The sequence below is a fragment of the Blennius ocellaris genome (genome assembly GCF_963422515.1).
Source record: "Blennius ocellaris genome assembly, chromosome: 12".
Taxonomy (NCBI): Eukaryota; Metazoa; Chordata; class Actinopteri; order Blenniiformes; family Blenniidae; genus Blennius; species Blennius ocellaris.
Genome location: NC_137661.1, coordinates 4411867 through 4434235, shown reverse-complemented (window position 1 = coordinate 4434235; position 22369 = coordinate 4411867). Strand labels below are relative to the sequence as shown.

The window sequence follows — 22369 nt, the reverse complement described above, 5'->3', positions numbered from 1 at the left end:
CACACACACACACACACACACACACACACACACACACACACACACACACGCACACACGCACACACACAAAATCGCCTGCAGCATGTTTAGAAAAAAAAAAAATCAGATTTACAAGGAAAATCTCCATGTTACCAAAATCTTCAGTTTCCTCGCAGAGAAAAGACGAGTGAGGCTCCAGCTCAGTCACTCGCTGCACAGAAAACCTCTAACTGATGTTTTTTACTCTACGTGTCCACTCAGCTGTGTAAAAAACTAAGAAACAAAACCACAATGTCATGAGAAAATGAAACTGCGGGGTGAAAGTCATTTTCATTTGAGGAAACTTAATTGATGAAAAGAAATAAGTGGCAGATTAAAAAAAATAATAATAATAATATTATATATATACATATGCATCGTTAATGTTCCTCATGGTGTCTTGACATTTGTTTATATAATTAGAGTGTGCATATATGTATACTTGCAGACACAATAATAATAATAATAACAATAATCATAATCATAATCATAATCATAATCATAATCATAATCATACTCATAATAATAAATTAATAAACCGAGTTTTAGTCCATGTTCCTATTGGGCTGTGAGGGTGAGTTCCAGAGGGTGGCGGCAGTGAAGACTCACATGCTCACATGATAAATAAGAGCAGAAGATCCTGGACAACATATATACTTGTGAGTCAGCCTGTCCAGTTCGTTGATAGATGGGATTGAAAGTTAGAGGGTGGAAACTTTCTAGACTCAAGAACAGACCTGGGGTCCGTTTCATAAAGCAGGTTTAAGAAGCCATGGGCTTAACACCGAGATCTGAGTTGAGTTACACTGAGACAGAAAACACTGAGTTTTTGGTTCCACGACACCGGATTTTGATCAGTTTGATGAACTCAGAGTAGTTTGACCTAGAGTTAAGCGCGTGCACCACGACTCTAAAAAGACCGCATCAATGGAGCCCCGATTCAACGAGTCACCATGACAACTGAGACGCGGAGGGCGGAGTTTTTTACGCCAGTGGAGCAGGAAGTATTGATCCCATCATATGGCGAATATGAACATATTTTAAAAAATAATTAAAAATGCAACAGCGCAGCGGCTGCTAAAGAGAGGGAGGCAGCGTGGAAGAAGATTGCTGCTCAAGTGAATGCGTAAGTTCAAACGTCTTTGTCATCACGATATCATTGCAAGGGAATACTGCTTGGATGGTAGCTTATTAATTTATTTCTTTTAGGCGCAATTCCGCGGGGGAGAAGCCTCTTGGCAGCAGCTGAAAGTGAAATATAAAAACATTGTCCAATCGGGTAAGACCGCTGCTAATTTAATTGTTAATCAACACATTTCTTAACGCAATGTCGATCATGTGTGACATTGTACAGTAAATATCAAGTGGCCATTTGACTGTGAGGTGTTTTATTCCCAACATAATGCTGTTTTCAAACACATAAATGTCTTCTCACCCATATCATGCCTGTAAAACGGGTGGTGGCCCAGCACCTCCACCTTTAACAGAGGCAGAGGAGCCCTAAGCCAGAATGTTGGGAGGCCAGTGGCTGAGGGAATCCCTGGAGGAGCTCCTCTTCAGACCTCACCCCTCAAGATACCACTTCCTTCATAATATATAACATGCCGAGGCCTATATATCTCTTTAAGCCTATTTTTGTTCATCTTTATTTCCCCATCATGTCTTTATTTTTGTCACCCAACAGATTGTGATGGTGCTCTCTGCCTGCTGGACCCCCTCATGCCACAACAGACCTTGTAAGTAGGCAACACTCCAAAGATCTTGCAAAATGGTAGTTTAAATATACTGAAACATATTCATCTAGGATGAAGAGTACAGGAAACCCTGTCTGCTGCCTTTACAGAGGAGGATCCACAAAGGCCTATAGAGGTATGATAGTTCTCATCCTGTTTACATGTCTGAAACATTGTGGTGGAATAAAGAGTGATATTTTGTCTACACTGAAGTATTGACACATTATTTTTAACAGGGCCTGGCTGGGCAGCAGCAGGAGGGTCCCTCAACATCCACTGCAAGGACTGACAGTGAGACAGATGTTCAGTAAACACCAGAGGTTCATTCTGTGGAATCCATGTCCAACTGTAATAATTGAATGTCCTCCTTATGTCTTCCCAGTTATCTGTAAAACAGATCTCTAGACTCCACCTGCTCCAGAAGATGGAAAAAACTGCTAAGGAAATGCAGTAGTTGGACCAGCAGATTAGAAAGGCAGATGTGTAAATCGAACTACTGGAGCACAAGTTAAGGGTGGGTGTACAGTCCCAGGTGAATTATGCTAACTACTAACTACATTAACTAAACTAGCTCTTGTATTTGTAGGAAATAAAGAAGACCAAATTAATTGTGCATCATGTCTTTATTTGGTGGTGGTGGTGGTGATCAGACCCCGAAGTGATGATGGCATATGGTGTCTCTGACAGCTCTGCCGTCCTGCATAGCTGACAAGTCAATGGGCTCATCATCATCATCGGGGTCCTCTCTATGTAGGGCAGGGTCCTCTCTATGTAGGGCAGGGTCCTCTCTATGTAGGGCAGGGTCCTCTCTATGTAGGGCAGGGTGTTATGAAGGACAACACATGCCACTATAATACCACAGGCCCTCTCAGGGTCACCCTGAGGTGACGTAGGCACTGGAAACGGGCTTTCAGCAGGCCTATGGTCATCTCCACCCGGGCTCTTGTCCTGCAGTAATGCTGCGCCTTCATCAATCGGATCATTATCAAAAGCACATTCCATATTGAGGGAATACAGTTCACGCCTAATTTGCCTCGGGAATAAGGCACTGCAGAACTGTTTCACCAAAACTCCCCCGCTGAATGAGGAAATGAAATCCCGTGTCCGTCTGAAAGGGGGCGGAGCCAGAGCAAAACTCTGACTTCATTGACAAAAACCTGCTCCCGACCAGGTTAGTTCTAGAGCGTCTGTTGCCCCGGTAACTGACCGAGAGTTGACGTTACCCCGCTTCGTGAAACAGGCTGGAGTTACCCCGCTTCCTCTGGTTGGAGTTACCTCCCGTCGTGAAACGGAAAATCCCGCATTTCCCTCAACTCGGTGTTAATTGACCCTGGGTAATCGATAAACCTGCTTCGTGAAACGGACCTCTGGAAACTTCCAGTAGCTTCAGTATTGAATGCCTCTGCCTGCTTTTCAAGGTCTGTGGACTTGGGTGTTTTTGCTGGGGTTTTTCTGCACCAACCAGATCACTGATTTATACCATCAAACATCTGATACTTCAGGGTATTATGATACTTCAGGGTATTTATTATGAGTTATAGGACCACAGCCATCAGTAGCGCACGTTGCATAAAAGCCACAGATCTCAAAGTCAACAAACAATTAAAAATGTCATTATCAATTATGGGAATTGCCATATTATCACTAAAGGTGACACACTATTTAGTTTGTCACCAATAGAGCAACAGTTTGTAAAGTGATGAAATATCTTGAAAGGCCAAAAACACCATTTCTACGAGGGTACTGACTTAACTACGACTGAGTATAAGAAACCTACCAACCACTGCGACTTCTCATGTTTTAAATAATCCCTGCTTCTTTCTATTTTTCTAATCTTCTCCCATCGACATCACTTCACCCATTTGTTAAATTTGAGATCACAGTTTCAATTTTGCAATCTGCAGGGAGGAAATGAAACGCTGGGTGACTTACTGCTGGAATGCTGCACACACAAGTAAAGATGACGAATGGAAAGGATTAAATCAAGCAGGTCTCGGTGGTGACAGTAAAAAATATGGAGGGGAAAAAAAAAGTGGTCTTTAAATTATTCTAACAACTCTATCAAGCTGATCCAACAGTAAGCAGACTGATAGTTGGCTGCGTTTGCTGAGGATCTGGTGTAATTAAACCGCCGTCCCATGAGCGCGCTCACAAGACCACTACTACTGCTGCTCGTCGATTAGGCAGCCGATTCCCGCTGCAGTAAAGAGCGGCTGGGGAGCGGAGGTAAAGAAGTGAGTGGGAGCCGGGCGAGCGTCTAAATGATTCTTGAAGGCTTTCCCCGGGTCTCCTCTCATCAGGAAGCTATCTCTTTCATCTGCAGGATAGCCGCAGAGAGAGAGAGAGAGAGAGAGAGAGAGAGAGAGAGAGAGAGAGAGAGAGAGAGAGAGAGAGAGAGAGAGAGAGAGAGAGAGAGAGAGAGAGAGAGAGAGAGAGAGAGAGAGAGAGAGAGAGAGAGAGAGAGAGAGAGAGAGAGAGAGAGAGAGAGAGAGAGAGAGAGAGAGAGAGAGAGAGAGAGAGAGAGAGAGAGAGAGAGAGAGAGAGAGAGAGAGAGAGAGAGAGAGAGATCATTACCTGTGCAGCCCAACGTAGAGGGAGAAATGTCAAAGGTTAACCAGCGGCAGGGGGAGGGCTTTACACTGCGAAGGTCTGTTTTAGTGATTTCTTCTTCACAGTTACACAAAACCGTGACTGAAACCAAGCAGGGCGCAGAGACATCCGAGTATTGCAAAGCTTTTATTGAAGAAAGACAAAAACAACAACAACCCACCCACCCTCCAGATTAACATCAGATGCTTTAACAGCTTGGATCACACTCTAAAAGGTGAGTTTCACACTCTGATATAGAAGCACAACACTGTGTGGATTCAGAGCTGGTCCAAATAAAAAGGATCCTCTTTATTCACTTTGGTACAAAAAAAAAAAAAAACAGCAAGTAAACAAGAAAGCATCTTTTAAATGTGAAGTGTGGTGATTCAATACTGTTGAGCCAAAGGCACTTGTACAAATGAGGGCAGAACAAGAAACAGCAGACAACACAAACAGAGGGAACGTAAAACCAGATTGCGGCCTTGTCTTACTTTTTCAGAATGAGGATTTACGTAGGATAAGATGAGGGACGTGTCCAGAAAACTCAACATATCGGAAGCAAGCAAAAGTGGAAAGTATTAAACATTCAGTCACTGGGAAGCACACGCAGAGTACACGCTCTCCGTGTTGTGGCTGTGCAGCAGTTAAACATCTCTATTTACACGTACAAAAGTTAAGAACTTTGTCGCAGATCAACCTTTTGGATTCTTAGTTTTCTGTGACGGGAAACATTTCACCCTAAAACACATTGGGTTTTTTTTCAGGTGAGTTTCCTGTTTACAGGGAAACGTTTTGAAAATTATGACGCAACACAATCGGTGAAAATGATGTAGTTTTCATGTGGGGCCACTAGTGGGTGCTGTTGGTTGTTTGTGAAATGAACAATACGCTGTTAACGTTACCAATGGGATTGGCTGATTCTCAAGTCTAAAACCACCAAGTCCCCGGAGAATAAGGACTGGGAGTGCTGACACTCTGGAGAACACATGCTTGTTATTGTCCATCTACTCAAGAAGTACGGAAGTGGAGCCCCAGTGTGTTCAGAAAGTTGTTTTCAGTGGCTCTGCCCACCGCTGTGGCGTGAACCGACACCAAAACACAACGCAAGTTTTGCGTTTTCACTTGAAAACATTGTTGTGTAAAACGGGCACAAAGTAATGATCTGAGCTAAACTCTTACTATTGAATGAATGTGTAATCAAATTTAAGATACTTCTTATGAATTAGATTTACTTTGCTTCATGTCAGGTTGAAGCCTGTGTTTTGCCAACAGTCCTGTCAGATGCTGATTCAACATTAAAATGACACTTTTATGAAGGATTAATGCTGATTGAGATCAAACTGAAAGCATTAGAGCTATTCTGTAGATCATTAAAATGTCACACAGGAGGAGATCATGTTGAACATACTAACTTTTACAAAACATCCTGATTGAGAAGGATATTAAAGAGGCAATAGCGTAAAAAAAATGTTCATGCTGCTTTTTAAATGCGGTTGCCTGATGACTGAGAAGAATCAAGTCAAATGTCAACTATCCTCCAAAAAGATGAGTAACAAAATCAAAACTTGACTTGTCTGAGTACATTGGAGTTTCGTGACACTTGTGAGACTTTTTAAAGTCTCTTTCAGACACACAACAAATGAGCAATTCAAGCGCTGGGCTCTTGTCTGGCTGAACTGCAGACGTCTCCTTGTCTTTTGGGTTTTGGAGTGTGACCAATGAACTGGCCGTCTACACTGAAGCGCTCCAAATATCGACAGAAAAATTCCCGAGGACATAGAGTCTAGGTTGCCTAACCTTTTGGAGAAACAGCCTTCGCCTCGTTCGCCGCTCGAGGCATGTCGGCCACCGAGGGCTGCTCCCGTCTGCTGCCAAACTCAAAGTGTCCGGCCAGCGCGGCCACCTCCTCACCTTTAAACACTCCGGCACATTTCACCAAGTTTGGTTGGACTTCATGAGGAAAATCTCGGAGCGGTCCCAGGAGTTTCAGCTCACAGTCGGCCTTATTAGCAGATATTCACAAAGTGTGAGCCTGCAGGATCAGGACACGTCCACAACACGCACGGCAGGAAGGAACTTCACTCTCTTTGATCTCCCGTCAGTCAATGCTGCTTCTTCACTCATCCATTCATCTTTTTACTTTCAATATAAGCAACCGAGTTCAAACCCCTGTCTGGTATTATGTGGTATACTTTAAACTAATCCAGCTGTTTAAAAAAATAAATACAAAATTGTCACTAATAAACTACACCCTCCTACTGCTTCTGTGTGTCGACTTCAAAGGAAACCTGTGTTTTCTATAAACGTTTGGGTTTATGGTCTTTTTTGTGTCACTGTGTGGTCACCTTTAATCATTCTGCTCTTGTGTCATACATTCTTTTACATCTTGTGTTTGTTTTGCAGCACTTTGTCATTCCTCTGTGCTCAGTTTGTTTGTGCTTTCTGGCTCTTTTTACTCACTTTGTAGTAATTTGACATCTTTTACAGGCTGTTAAGAGCATCACTGTGGTCATTTTGCATATATTTGGAGTAACTATGATGCCTTAAAGTCCGAATTTGGTCTCAATTGCATTAATCTTGTTTATCGTGACTCTACTTGTGTGTTGTGTCTTTATTTTATATTATTTAGCTGCATTAGTGGCTGTCATCATGTAGACATGTTTCTGTTATTCAGCATGTCTCTGTCTGTGGCTTGTGAGTTTGTTAATGTATTGCATTGCTTTAAAAATTTTTTAAATAGTGTTTTTCCAGTGATGCCAAATCAAATATTTTGTGTGAATTTTTGCATGTCTGACTTGTCATTCTAGTCAAAATGGTATACAATTGACTTTCACAGAGGTTTAGCAGTCATATGGAAAAGAGGCTTGATACTAGTTACTATATGATGTCTTGTTCAAATGTACCTGAAGGGGTTAATTTGATTAAAAGAAACACGCTCCACAGGCACATCACTGGTCTTACTGCACATCATGCTGTAATATTTATATTAAACTATCAGAATCAACTATAAAAACTCAGGTCAATGGTTTTTAGATACAACAAATAGTAAAAGCTGTCGTTCTGAGGAAACTGGCTTCATCCCTTCTTCACCTATCAAATAAACACGAAATAAAAACATACGAGTGTCAAAGGCCACAATCAATCCTGACACACAGTCACACAGTACTAACAGCACAGATTTGATTAAAGGGTTACTATAAGGACACTTGCATCTGTACAGGTAAAATATTTCCTTAGTCATAAAATTGCTTCTAAAGTGTCAATGCAATTAAAATAAAAAATTGCATAGCTATGTCATAAGCCTTATCTGTGCCAGATTGCTTCCAGTACAATCACTGGTTGAATCTATGGAGTGATGAATGAGGGGGAGTCACTCATCTGCCCAAAGGAAAAAAAAAAAAATGCAATTTGACTCAAATGTAAGGCTGTGCTGGTCTGAGTGGAAACGGAAACATAATCTGCTGTGAACATCAGAGAGCATTTAATTGGAAAGTTCAGAGAAAATAACACGTTCAAAAAGGTAAATGCATCAGACTGTAGAGAATTTGGTCCTGGACAGTGGGATTTACAAGTGGTTGTGATCAGTGTGGTTGTGGAAACAAAGTTCACATCATCACACCAACAAGAAGGACAGGAAGTAGTGTGGCAGGTCCACTTCAATTCTTTGGTGTGCAGATGTCAGTGTTTCATGTGTTGATTAACAGATTAAAGCCCGTTGTTAACTCTTCTTCCTCATCACATGACAGACAGAGAACTCTTCTGCAGAGATTATCTATTAACTTGTGTTTTCATCGACTGTTAATTGAACCTCCTGTTGGCAGGATGGGTTGTATCACCTCTTCATAAAGTAATGCAAGCTGCTCATCTATAAGAACACACGAAACAACACGTGTTTAGGAAGGATTTAGCTGAAAGGGATTTTATTATTATTATTAATTGCTAAGTTAAATTAACTATGTCCTGTCTCTGCAGTGACTGTAGTGAGTCAACAGTGGGTGAACATGTTGGGCTATTTCCTGCCAAAGAAGGTGAATATGTATATTTCTATAATTAAATATTTATATGCATATAGAGGAATATATATGCCTATGCTGAGGAATGCAGGCGTCCGTGGATGTTTTTGAAAGAGAAAGAGAGCGAGCGAGCGAGCGAGCGAGCACTGCATGGTGGCGGTAGAGGCGAGCGGCCTGCTCAGAGGTCGGTGGTGGCCTTGGCGGTGAGGGCCTGGATGCGGCTGGTGTTACAGTTTTTGCAGAGGACGTGTCCGTCGAGGGGATAGCAGCCCTGGTTATCGCCCTCCGAGAGCAGAGAGCCACAGTCCTGCAGGACAGAGATACCCCCCCCCCAACCGTCAGTCCACAAACACAGTCATTAACCACGCTCACTGCTGAGACACACTCATCCACCGCTCACGCTCGAAACCAAACATTTACTGCTGTTTTCAAACTCGGCGGCGTTGGGTTACAGCGGGGCAGAAAAGCCAGTGTCACGGTTTTCTGGCAGCTGGTGAGTCTGGAGGGAAACAGCTGCTTAGATTTGACACAGTCAGGCTCAACTCCTCATCATTACTGGATTCAAACCCAGATTTTAGTCTCACACCACATCGCTTCTGTGAAAGGTGGTTATAGTGAGAAGAGTAAAGTGTGTTTAAAGTCCCTCACAGAGGAAAATACCCGAGTCTCTGTTTGCCTCGTTTACAAACCCTGAACTGGAAGGTTTGAAGAGAAATAAAAGCAAATTCAATCTTTTGTCCACTGTTACTGAATCCTCCTGCTGCAGAATACAATGAATTGTCAGAAAGCTAGGCCCTCTAGAAGCCGTGCGTTGCAGCCACAATGCACGTTTTCACAAATTCACCCTCATACTACAGCTAATGCTAATGCTAACTAATCGGTCACTGGTCCATCCGCTCCGGTCTCAATGTCTCATGATCTCTTTGACATGACAATGTTTCAGTTGAAAACTCTTTGTTTTCTGCATTTTTGTCTCAGAAAAGTTTCTCGTTGACATGGCAGCGTTTTGAAAATGGTCCGTTTCCACGGAAATGGGAGGAAAGCTGACGACAATCAAGCTTTCATGTTTGCTGCTCGTGTGTGTTGTTGATTGTTTTTGTCATGAAATCCCAAATGTGTGCGCAGACAACAACACTCTATGAACATTAACCATGAGAGCAAACGGACATTCCTGTGGACAGACGCTGACCTTGGACTGTCAAAATAAAAGTGCCAAGTCCCAGGATATGGAATATGGACTGGGAGTCATGACTCACACATGTGCAGAACAACTATTTCAATTGCCCCAAGGGAATAAATCAAGTTTTGTTCGTCTTGACTTGACTACAGCAGCGGCAGCAGCAGTAGCGTCTCCACCTTGGTTTTCAAAAGGTTGTGTTTTCAGTGGCTTCGAGCACCGTTGTTGTGTAAAGAGACACTCAAAACACAACAAACAATGTTTGCTTTCGCTTGAAAACGTTGTTGCGCTAATGGGCCTGAAGCAGTGCTCACCCGAGTTAAAAAACACAACAACAACAACAAAAAAACAAGTTACCTTTACTTTTACTTGTGATTTTGACACCTTGCTCCATGAGATGGCCATGTTAAAATATCAGATTAAAGCTTCTGGACAGATTGCAGAGCTTCAAGATGTTTGGTGACCAGCGGCAGTAAACTGGTTAATAGAAACAACATGTTCATGTTCATGTTCGGTTCTTGAGACTCCAGCAGTCAGTCAAAGATCTGGTTTGTTTTTTGTGGCCGATTCAGGAGTTACATCTTAGTGAGCCTTGATGATTTACTCGACTCAGTCTGTTCTTTTCAATAGACTATTGCTTTTTCTCTACTTTGTCCCGAAAAACGGAGGGCAAGCGGCCGTTGATCCGGTCTGGGCTCAGACTCACTCTTCTGCTCACTCACGCCTGAGTGACGAGCGAGTCTTCAGACTCGTTTCGCTCGCTTGGCAAAGCCTGATGAGGACGTCTGCTACACAGAGTCGCTGCTCAGCATGGCGTCGTCTGACCTCGACCTGCGCTTTGCTTTCACTGCAGAAAGTTTTAGGAGGTGTGGAGTTTTGATTTGTCGCTGGCTCATAAGCAAAACAGACCTCACAGATGTTGACACAAATACAGAATCACAGTAACACTCGAGATTTGATTTGCTCTGGTCTGTGACGACGGCAGGCGTGTTTATAAAATGACAGTCTCTCTGTGGGCTTCACAACACACACGCACACGCACACGCACACACACACACACACACACACACACACACACACACACACACACACACACACACACACACACACACACACACACACACACCATTATAATTTCATCTTTTCGAGGCTCCATGGTGACAAAAATCTTCTCTGGTTGAACCTCTTCAGCTGAACTAATCTGCTTTGCTTTCCTTTGACCTTTATGTCTGCCAAACACTCTGCGTGCTCACGCCGGTGCTGCTCTTTGACAATGTGACACGGCGCCTCTATTTTAGCCGGGCACGTCACGTCTGAGCTGCTGATCAGCCCAGCGAGCGGCGGCTGACGGATCGGTTACTATGTAAGTCACTGAACTTTGCAGAAGAGAGACAGAGAGCTATTTCTGCAGCAGGTAAGAGAGGAGATGATTCACTTGTCTGGTTGAAAAGGTGACTGGGGGGGGTGGGAGGGGTCATGCCTCTGCGAGGGGAGCAGCACGGAGCTCTTCTACTGGTTTGGTACACACACACACACACACACACACACACACACACACACACACACACACACACACACACACACACACACACACACACACACACACACACACACACACACACACACACACACACACACACACCTCGCAGCGGTAACACTGCACGTGGAAGTCACGGTCCAGAGCCACGATGCGAACGGTCTCCTCCTGGCCCGGCGCTGGCATAATGGGCTCAGAGCACACGCAGCAGCGTGGCGCAAACTTCCTGTTGGAAAAACACAAAAACAGGAGAGAGAGAGAGAGAGAGAGAGAGAAAAAAAAATAAAGCTCAGTAACCTCATTGCACGGTGATGTGGGCTTCATGGACACAGTTTACTATTTATGGACATGAATATTGGTCATTTTCATTCGATACGCTATTGCTGTAACTTGATATTTAACTTCAGAATGAGGAGGAACTGGTTTTGCATCTCATTGTGGAGCAAAGTGGATGAGGAACTTAAACAATAGTACAAACATAAAACCATTTCAGGTCTTCAAGAATTACAGGAGATTAATGATGATGCTTCAGCTGGTTTTTGTTTGATGTTTTTTTTTTTTTTTTAATGTCTTTTCAATGTTTTTTCTTCCTTTGCATGTTATTTTTTGTCAGGAGGGAAGCAGATTCACTATGACAAGCGTAGTTTTATGGACGAGGCAGTGCAACAATAAGGTAAGTTAGGTGACAACTTGAGAGGGATACTTCTCACTCCTTTTTGGACATAAATAAGTACTTTATAGTCTTGACTTTCATTTGTTGCTGCTGCTGCATCATCATCATCATCATCATCATCATCATCATCATCATCCTCATCCTCATCTTGTGTAAAGGATTTTGCTGCAAGTACCACCCGGTCCATAGTTCACCTGGGTGCCACAGTGGGGGCTGTTGGGCCGTGTTGCCAGATTGGGTGGTTTTCCGTCCAATTGGGCTATTTTTGTTTACGTCAGGTGGGTAAAAAATACAATTGGGTTGGTTCATGGTACATGCAAATTTGTGGTTTGGGCTGATTTTCCTCGGAATGGGCGGGTTCTCAGATCTGATTGGGCTGGAAACTGTCCATCTGATCTGGCAACACCGCTGTTGGTGGTCAGTGGAGCCTGACGTCTGCGGGATTTGAACCAGTTCAAGCACAAACCTGCTTCTTCTCCTCTAATGCACTAAAGCTGGAGTTGGGATGCTATATCCATGTCTCCAACTTCCTTTTTTAATTTGACATTGAAAAAAATCTACATACTTACAAATATATCCCAAACAGCATAAAAAAAGAAGAAAACCGTTGGACAATCAAGTTCCAGTGACCGATGTGGGAGCTTCAGCTGCTCTCAGGTGACAGAGTGAGGGTACAACGTTCAATCACAGGGCCGACATGAAGAAACACATGTCACATGTCAGAGTCCACAATCTTTTAAATCATTTTGGTGAAATCTAAAAAAACAACAATCTCTTATTAATCTCTTTACCCATGTATTTACTGTAACTATTTAACTGACTCACACTTAAGGCCTATTCACGCACGGATGCCTCCAAATATTGATTTTTACACAAGCTGAGAGCAAGAAATCATTACAAGTAAACAACATGTGACTGTGGGTCATCACAGTGTTCTGAGATCTGTAGGTTTTGTGGGATCGCTGATGTCTTAAGTCTTGTAGTTGCAGGAATTAAATTCTATTTGATCAGGACGAAAGATAAATATACATGTATACTTAACTGTATTTATTGGACAGAAGTAGAAATGGTTTGTTCCTACTTCCAATCCCAACAAAGAAAACCACTGTACAGAAAAATAAAGCCGTTGCACATGTGAGAAGACCCACTGGGTTTAAATCTGCTGAATATAGTGGGACTCTTCCGAGTCATGTTTCCACAATGAACTTTCTAACCAGTAACTCTGGAAATGCCTCCAGCAGGAAGAAGGTCTGTCTGACAATAGCATTGATGAGGATTTGAAAAACACCCCGAGAGTTTCAGAGAACACTTCTTCTTGTATGCACTTTATTTAGTGTCTGGGAATTCAAGAAGGGAGAGGAGCGTGTGGCTTTGGTGGAACCATGGTCATGGAAAGAAAAAAAAAAAAACCCCATAATAAACAAGAAGAGAGAGAGAGAGAGAGAAAGAGAGAGAGAGAAAAGAGCTGGCGCCCAGGCGTGACTGTTCCTCGACACAAAGTGCTGTGCTTCTGAGGTCACACTTGTCATGTGGAATTAAACAATGGCCCAGTGCAGCTACTTGACACAGCCCGAGCGGTGTGTACTCACACCAAGAGCCAGCTGTTTATTTCTGTTTCCGCTTTCTGGTCACTGAGTAAAGGAACATTTCTGGTAGGGTGGTGGTTACGCAATCAGCCGAGTGTGACACAATGACAGGAATGCACGATTAAATTTATGCCTGCATCTCCAGGTCACAACACGTGTGAAACTGTGTGCAGAATTTCCCAAAGAGGAAGTACTAAAAAACCATGTACTCGCTTGAATTAGTCAAAAAAATGTAAATTACTTTTAAGAATCTGTTTTGAGGTTTTTTTTTCCCTTTTCTGTCCATCTGACAGAGCGGAACATCAGAAATGAGTAAATTTAGGTGTTTTTACCTCAGCAGTTCCCCTTAGCTCCATGCAAATATTTGTGTTGTGCACATTTAACACAGATTTTAAAAAAAAAAGAAAAAAAAAGAAATACAATTTATTCACCAGAATCCAATGCTTCAATTGAAATGAACGAGAACTGACTCAAAAAATCAAAGAGGCCTGAAGATTGTGTGAACCACACATTTCCTGTCACACGAGAGAAAGAATACTGCTGTAGCTTTATACACTTATTTTGACTGAACGAGTGACTATAATCAGCCGTCACAACCAAGGATTAGCTCTGAGCTACTTTCATCACTCAGCATTCACAAAACATATATCTGGTGAAATACTCCTGTCTGACTTGACCCAATGTTTAACTGTGAAAATGAAGCTCTGATATTTGGACTCCGTTTACGTGACAATGTTTCAAGTGAAAATACATCATTTTAGCATTTTTGTTTCAAAAATGTTTTGCATTTCCTGGGCAAGACATTGATGTCTGTTGAAACGGAAACAGCAAGAAACGCTGAAAAAAAAAAAGTCGTTTCCAAGTCGCGCCACTAGTGGGTGTTTGTTGTTCAATATTCAATGAGCATTAGCAATGGTCACATACGTTGGTTCTGGAGGAAACATTGTTGTTGTTGTTCATCTACTGAACATGTGCAAGAGAACTATTTACTGCAGTCATGACACGCATTGGCAGTAGCAGCGTTTCCACCGTCTACACAGAGACGAGGTCCAAATGTTTGACACGACAACAAAGTCGAAGCGTTTTTGAAAAGTTCCACTTTGGGATCTGTGCTTAAAAGTTGTGTTTTCAGTGGCTCCGTGCTCCGCTGTTGTGTAAACTGGCCCCACAAAACACTGCAAAAATTTTACGTTTTCAATTCAAAATGTTGTCATGTAAACGGAGGATTTATAGCTGCCATCTTGTGCTGTTATTCTCGTAACAAAGACAAATGACTACTAATTAACAATAATGTCACATCATAATATTAAAGCCTCACAACACAAGGAACACGATCTGATTTTTTTGAATGATAGAGTAATAAACTGGGGAGGATTTTTGTTCTACACTGTTTGCATGACACTGAAAATGTCAACGATGACGTTTAAAGCCAAATGGATTCCTGATACTGTATGTGATCGTACATTTTTGTTTGTCCACCAATGTCATTACATCTTGTGTGGAGATGTGGGGGTTTTTATTACTTGTGCTGCCATCAGGGGCTGATTTCATTACTTATTTAATTTTAGGTTGTCCCACTTTGATTTCAACAAACATTAGAAAATTGGAGCATGTCTTAGTTTGGTTGAAACAACGATGATCAAGCAGTGAATGATATATGACAACCAGGGATAACTGTGGAGAAGACTTTCTCACTTGGACTCATTTTGTCTGTGAACACAGAAGCACCATTTCAGTGCACGTTGAACCCAGACAAAAGTCGGATTACGCACTTGTGAAAGTCCTCGATGCAGTGGATGTGGTTGGAGGCGTCCACGGTGAACGGGATGCCGTCCAGGCTGCGGTGACACACCACACAGGTGAAGCAGTGAGGGTGGTAGGCTTTCCCAGTGGCCCGCAGGATGCGTTCCATGATAGACTTGTTACAGATGGTGCAGGTCTCGAGGGTGTTCTGCAAAGACAAACAGAAAAACCCTCAGACGCCCACATGGTTGAACAAAACAAAACAAAAATCAACCTGATGATGAATGTGGCGATTTTGATGATTCACTTCCAGTGGGCCTACCGGCACTTGTTTTGACAATTAAGATAACAAATGATCACCTCGCAAGAGGGATCCGGAGCACCAGTCTGTAGCTCGGGATTTGAAACATTTATTCCCCAAATATACTGAGCGCTCAGGAAACCTTTCACTCGGGCCTGTCCTCGAATGCCTCTGAAGCTGAGGGAATCTGATTAGCACTGCTCTCGAAAGACAAACACAGTCATTTTTCATCTGCACTCACCCACACTCCATCCTCCCATATGCAGGAGTGAGAGCAGTAAATATTTCCACTTTGTGATGACTGCTGATTTTTTGCAGCCAGGCGACTGGGCAACCAGCCCGCTGGGTGTGTGTGTGTGTGTGTGTGGGGGGGGGGTTTGATGGTGGAGGGAGATGTGGATGTTACAGCCGCCTGCCTCTGACTTATCTGTGGCACCTCTCTTCTTAATATCTGCTCAATATTTCATAAATAACGACTACCTCTCTGAACAGCAATGCAATTACGGATGGGAGGGTGAGGGGAGGCGGGGGTTTGGATCTATCATGCCACAGTGATCAATGTGTGGCCTGCTCCGCCACTGCCTCTTCTTCATCTTCTCTACGCTCAGGCATTTCCTGGATCTCTGTTGTCCACCCCCCCCCCCCCCCGCTTCCCCACATTTCTGCGCTTGACTGGGCTAAAGGGTGCACGGTTCAGCTGTTCCCATTGGCTCCCTCTGTAGTAGCAAGCTGCCTCAGTGTTTCCAAACACAGCTTGGGGTGTGTAGCAACACTGTGCTGCGTCATCGGCTGCCTCCCTGCCGCTGGGCCCCCCGCCACTTTTTTTTTTTAAAGGACTCCCGACCGTCCCCCTGGTCGAACCGTGCTGTGACATTTATAGCCTAATGAGCGACAAAGCTTTTCCTTCTTCGCTTATTTTATTGAAACTAGGCTGTAAAGCAAGTTTCTCACGAGATGATGGTGTATGCCACCCGAGGGTGAGAGGGCAACAGAGAGAGCGAGAGAGCGAGTCACTGATGTACGACTCGAGGCTTGAGGGGGGGCAGTTTGAGAAATGGCCGTTTCTTCAAAGCACTCCTGGAGAGGCATTATTTCATGAAAAGCAATGTGTGCAGACAAGCTTCGCAACCACCCCCCCCCCCCACCCCCCACCCCACCCCCGCCAAGACGGTAATAGAAATAAACATTATTCCCAGGGCAACATTTGTGTGTAAACAATGTCCATATTGCAATCCTGCTCGATCCTGGAAGTAGAATAAAGCCTTTAATGAGCTGGCTGCGCAGAGCCCTTGAGGGTTGCCTCACACACGCTCATACGGGCAGAGAGAGGTAGAGGTAAAGTGGGGGAGAGAGAGAGAGAGAGAGAGAGAGGGAGAGAGGGAGAGAGAGAATACATTTGCAACCTCAGAATGTGAGTAAGATACCAGGGCCAAACAGGACTAAACCATACACAACTCTTTCTCTTTCTTCCGTCTGTTTTTTCTTACTTACTTATTCTCATCTGCCCTTCATGTGGGAATACCTTGCCCTTGTTTAGCTTAACTAGAGCATATGATTTCACAGCACACAGTAGTTCCTCGGGGCCATTGTAATGAGTACAGTACTCAAAAGACAAAAAAAAAAAATCTCTCTTTTTCTCATTCTCTCTCTCTCTCTCTCTCTCTGATGTGAGATTCTCTGACCTCAATTCATTCAATTTCTCTCAGCCTCTTCTTGTTTTGTTCTTGCGACTACAACCCCACATCCTGACACCCCCTTTATTTTGTGAAAATGTAGGGATTAGGTAACATTCCTTACACCAACCTGAAAGTGAAAACAGGGTCTGTGGTCAGGGCACAACTTCCATGGACAGATTCAGGAAATTCTGTTTTAATCACTCCGCGCTCATCCCACCTCCTCCACCTCTCCCTCCATCCAGGTCGCTCACAGTTTGCCACTAGAGGGCTGTATGCGTCTGCAGATGTGCGGGTTTTGACTTTTTCCCTTGACTAAATGTGATGTATTCAAGCATATGTATTCTTTTTCTCTCTCTCTCTTCTCTTCCACTCTCTTTCCCTCATACATTTCTCTAAGTGTTTGCCCAGAAGGCTAAACAAATGTCTAGGCAGATGAGGTAAAGTGAATTTAGGTCAGACAGCCTCTTGCTGAACCGAGGGGTGAGCGCACTGCGTTATAAAGTCAATTGTGCCCCTCTTCACATTTTTCTCTCTCATTGTGAGTCTTTTTTTAAAAAGAAAAAGTTAAATTGTAAATGTGGGCTCCACATGGTGTGACTCTGTTATAATTTTGGCATCAGGGTGTTTGACATACTGTCTGACGTCAAAGAAAATCACTTAAACAGCAAATTAAAGAGTTCCCTCTAAACAGGAGACTGGCAGAGAAGGGGATAAAATGCAAAGAGAACAAAAAAAAAAAAATCCACATCACTTAGTCTAATGAGTCTGTGTTTTTAAAAAAAAATGCTAACGGCGCGAGATCATTTTGCTAATTTCCACTTCAGATCAGCTCATAATTTGGAGCTTTATTGGATCAAATGACATTCATGCAAAGAAATTAAAAACTACTTTAAAACGTTGTAGAAAATCAACAGTATTTCGAACACAGCAGCAGTCGATTAAAGGATTTGTTGAGAACCAGGGCTCAATTAATCAATTAGCCTTGAAGCATCAAGCATCGCAAAACACGCTTTGCTTTCTTGTCAGCAAGTCTGTGTACTTTGATTTTCAGCGTGACACATGGCTACAGGTGAAACGAGGTTGGAATTAAAAAAAAAAGGTGCATTATTTCCTTTGTTTGCAAGACGAAACGGCGTAAACAGCTGGGAATCAGCCGTGGCATGCTGCCTAGTTGAAAGCTGTTCCCCATCTCCTTCGACTGCATCAGCGCACATTTTACACCTTTCCGTTCTCTGGTTTCCTCGCATGGCCCAGTCGCTCTGACAGGAGGGGTTGAGCGGGGCTGCACGCGATTTATGACCTGGCACGCTGAACTCGGAGTGGGAGCCAAATTTACAGATGATCTGATTCTCTCTCCCTCCGTCTCTCTCTGTCACATGACGTGGCAGTCGGTGCCAGGCCATGCAGCATGAATTAACTACACCCCGCTGAAGGTTGCTCACTGATATCTAACATGAGCTTGTCGGAAACAAGGATCCGTGTGCCGTCGCAGCTGCTTTCTCTTGCCTTTGCTTTCCTTCAGCGTGAACAAGACTTGTTGGTGAACTGTGAGCCAAATCACTGACCCTCCTTCCTCCTCAGGGAAGGTGTCTGCTAATTCACTGAACCTTGACAAACAGCTTCCCTCCTTTTATTGCTCAATATGGGTCAATCAAATCCTTTCTGACAAAAATATAATTGTTTTTCCTCTATGTCTTTAAATGAGGAAATACTTTTTTTTGTTGTAAAACAAAGGGAAAATGTGATTCATAGTACCTGAGAAACTTCCAAAGTGCAAGCAGAGGTCACATAAAAACAATGATATCATGCAACAATATCTGAACCGGAAGGAAGATTTGAATGTGTCTTACTGTGGGACAGAATTCAGATGTCCTCGGTTCTACAGATATGGAAGAGTTAGAGTTCAATTGCAAATACTGACGCCAGAATGTTAATTGATGTCATTTTGAAAGAAGCCATGTAAGGAGATTGGTGTTCAAATCTGCTGTGTAACCAAAATGTAACTCGTTATAAACAAAACTGAATGACTGAGCATTGATGGCTGAAACAGAGCAACATGTACAAGACCTGTTCATTATGTAATATAATATAATATAATATAGTATAATATAATATAATATAATATAATATAATATAATATAATATAATATAATATAATATAATATAATATAATATAATGTTGAAATCTGTGTGTGCTGCTCCTACATCAATCTTTACCAGCATGAAACAAGTTCATTATTTGTCAAACTAATTAATCCCTTATTTGCAATAGTCTGGTTGTTCTTTAATGGAAGAAAAAAAAGTTTCAACTTCTCAAAGTTTGTGTTTGACACCTGAAAAGTCAAATTTTTGGTTAAAATAAAGTTCTGAAGATGTCTTTGTTGAATCCATTATTTAAAAATAACTTACAATGAACTGATAATGAAGATGATTGTCAGCCACAGACTTATATCCATTTACTGACAAAACCCTTTCCTATTTAGTGCAGCAGTCAGTCACAAATCTACATAGTGAAGTTGAAATGCTCCAGCTCAGACTCGGAGAGCCGGGACTGAAGAAGCCCTCTTCACTATTCAGCTAACGTCTTTGTGTATCCTCTCTTATATGATGTACTTTCCACAAGGAAGCTGCACAGTTACCTCACTCACAGCTGACTTGGCACTGGGTTCTCTTCATGAATATTTAACAGTGAGATTTGGCAAAAAACCATCTCCACGTTAGTGTTTACAGACACTGAAGCTGCTGTGTGAATCCTAATTTCTGGAAAACCAAGAAAGGCTCGTCACCACACTTCCTGTCAGATAAAATGCAGTGAATGTATGAAAAGCAGCATAATGGAGAGGTTTTGAGGAGCTACCGTATCACGTGGTCGGGGAGGTAAAAAAGAGTGTGATGTTACATTGTTCAAGCAGGTCAAGGGCGAGAAGATGGAATCATTTAAATGCCTGCTCATTTGTAGAGGGACAGTGGGATGTCACCCTTTATCAGACTGTTTGGGTCACTGAGGCGGACACAGAATAAAGTTTTCCTGTCTTCACCTCACCTTTACATCAGCTCCTAACGTTCACCTCAAATTGAGCTTTCCAGTGAGCTCGGCCCATCCGTCCACACGGTTCCCAAGCATCGGGGCTCGCAGTCGTGCGCATGAGGATGTATCGAAACGACTCGACTCTTCTTTGCAAAATCCTGTCATTTATAAGCGTGTTATGTGAATCACCCACGTGAATCCTCTCTGCCACCTGGATGCAGATGACTGAGGTGCGCTTTTTGTTGTTTACATGTGGGTGTGAGCGAGCAAGTCACATGGTGGAAAGTGATTCTCCTAATGGTTTGCTAACACACAAGGATCACTAACCTTGAAACTATCGGCTGTGTAATTCACGGACTGAGTGACTGTGACGCTCATCTGCGCACACGCCAGTCAGTCGAGACGTGTGCACCGTGGTTTCCGTGTCTCTGACCTTTACTTTCAAACTCGACTCAGTCTGTCTCTCAGCATAATAAATTCATGTTGGGTTATGGAAGAGCGCCGTGCGATGGAGTGGCATGGCGCCCTGCCAGAACCTCCAATCCCAACTTCTTTCTCTCTTCACTTGGACTGGTCTCAGCGGCCTGGGCTTCATCCTCCTCAGATCTTCCCTGACCATCAGCCTCGCACAGAGCCTTCCCTTCATGTGCAAGAGTTTTGACAAACTAATAAAGCAGCACATGTCTGCTGAGATTTGAATTCTTATGCATCCCGTTACACTCGGCCGTGCGACTTCATCTGGCTGCACGGATTTCTTATTTTAGCCGTGTGCTACCATCAAGCTAAACGTGAAAGGACAGGGCTGACGTGCGGCTCAGGCCTTTCTTTAAAGAATAAAAGGTGGCAGTGAGGGGCCCTGATCTCTCTCTCTCCCGCTCCTTCCATCTTTCTTTCTTTTCCTCTTTCTGGCTTGGGAAAAAGAAAAAAAAGAAAAGAAAAAGTGGCGGCTCGGCCTCGTCTGCCTCTGCCTCTCTGCCTTAAATTCAGCTCCGCAGCAGAATGTGACCCCTCTGGACTTTGGGCAATGTCTCCTGCTCTGGGTACAGAGAGAAACTGACAAAGACCCCGGCAGTGGCTCTCTCATGCCATGAGTTAGAGTGACATTGTGGTGGGTCAGCACTGGGTCACAGACATATTCCCCTGTCCTGCCTGCTCCTCGGGGGCGGCAGGGGCGATTAAAGACGAAACCACGAGCAAGGTTTAGAAAGGTCTGGGATTACATGGATCCTCTGGCCTCTTGGGCAAACATTGTACTCTAATAACAACACTCGCGCTCTTAATTCACCCACTCAGGAGAGACAAGACTCCTGTGTTTTCCTGTGGGTCAGTAACAAGAAATAATGACCCCCGCTTGAAATTTAGCGGGCTCGCTGTGCTGCTGTATGGTGCAATTACACACACGCATAATTGTCTTGGCAAGTCTGGAGACACAGTAAGATGTGAAATCCTATTCATGCAAGTGCTATCTAATTGGCTCACTCCTTTGAGGAATTAGACCGAGTTAATCACGTCTGAATATACAGAACTCAATTAGAACTCAGCGAGCTAATGCAGACAGCCATGAATATTTGATGACGGAGTCAGCAGAAAGCAAGCGCCTCCCAGTGTTTCAGCCAGTTTCAGAAGTAAAAGCAGGGAGGTGCAGTAGGGTGTGTGTGTGTGTGTGTGTGTGTGTGTGTGTACCTGCTGATGCTGTCGCACCAGGGCTGGCCGAGAGAGGTGCCTGAGCTCACCATGCTGACTGGTTGGGAGCGTCTGAATCTGACTACCTGGATATCCATCACCGAGGACTGACAGGTGTGTGGGTGGTGAGCAGTCAAGTCTAATTAGAGCTGTACTACTGTCATGGTAGCTACATTATGAACTTAGTTTTTGTTTACATAGCAGTGACTGGAAGTGAGTAAAGAAATGATCCTCCATGATTGGTCGCATTGTTTCCCACATTCCCCGCTCTCAATGACAGCGGCGGCTTTGGGGGAGTACTTGGGGATATCCCATTGTTCGCTGAGAGAGACCGCTATGATGCGCTGTGGAGGACATCCATCACCAGGAGCCCCGATACAGCTGGCTCCCTGCCCGTCCCCTCCGGGTGCTCTGGCAGCCTCAGCGAATCCCCTTTGCTATCTTGGTGGTTTGATTGTATGTGTGCATTAGTTTTAACTCACTCTTTAAAAAAAAAAATCTAATTCAGCAAACACAATTTGCTCAGGATTTTCTATTCAAGCTGTCACACACCCACGCCTCTAAGAGAGGAACCCCATCACGTGTACACACCGACATGTTTAAATGTGTTAA

At 43.5% G+C, this 22369-nt stretch overlaps 1 protein-coding gene across 4 annotated transcripts in view; it reads right to left on the bottom strand.

The window, feature by feature from the left end:
• Nucleotides 1–4468: 4468 nt before the first annotated feature.
• Nucleotides 4469–22369, bottom strand: part of lpp (LIM domain containing preferred translocation partner in lipoma) — a 251719-nt gene continuing 233818 nt past the window's right edge. For all 4 annotated transcript variants that reach the window (XM_080506605.1, XM_080506604.1, XM_080506607.1 and 1 more), the window contains 3 exons: nucleotides 15099–15277; nucleotides 11173–11293; nucleotides 4469–8660 (listed from right to left, as the gene is read on the bottom strand). In XM_080506605.1, coding sequence (XP_080362731.1) covers nucleotides 8532–8660; nucleotides 11173–11293; nucleotides 15099–15277 — 429 coding nt within the window. In that variant the 3' untranslated portion in view covers nucleotides 4469–8531. The remainder of the gene's footprint in view (nucleotides 8661–11172; nucleotides 11294–15098; nucleotides 15278–22369) is intronic.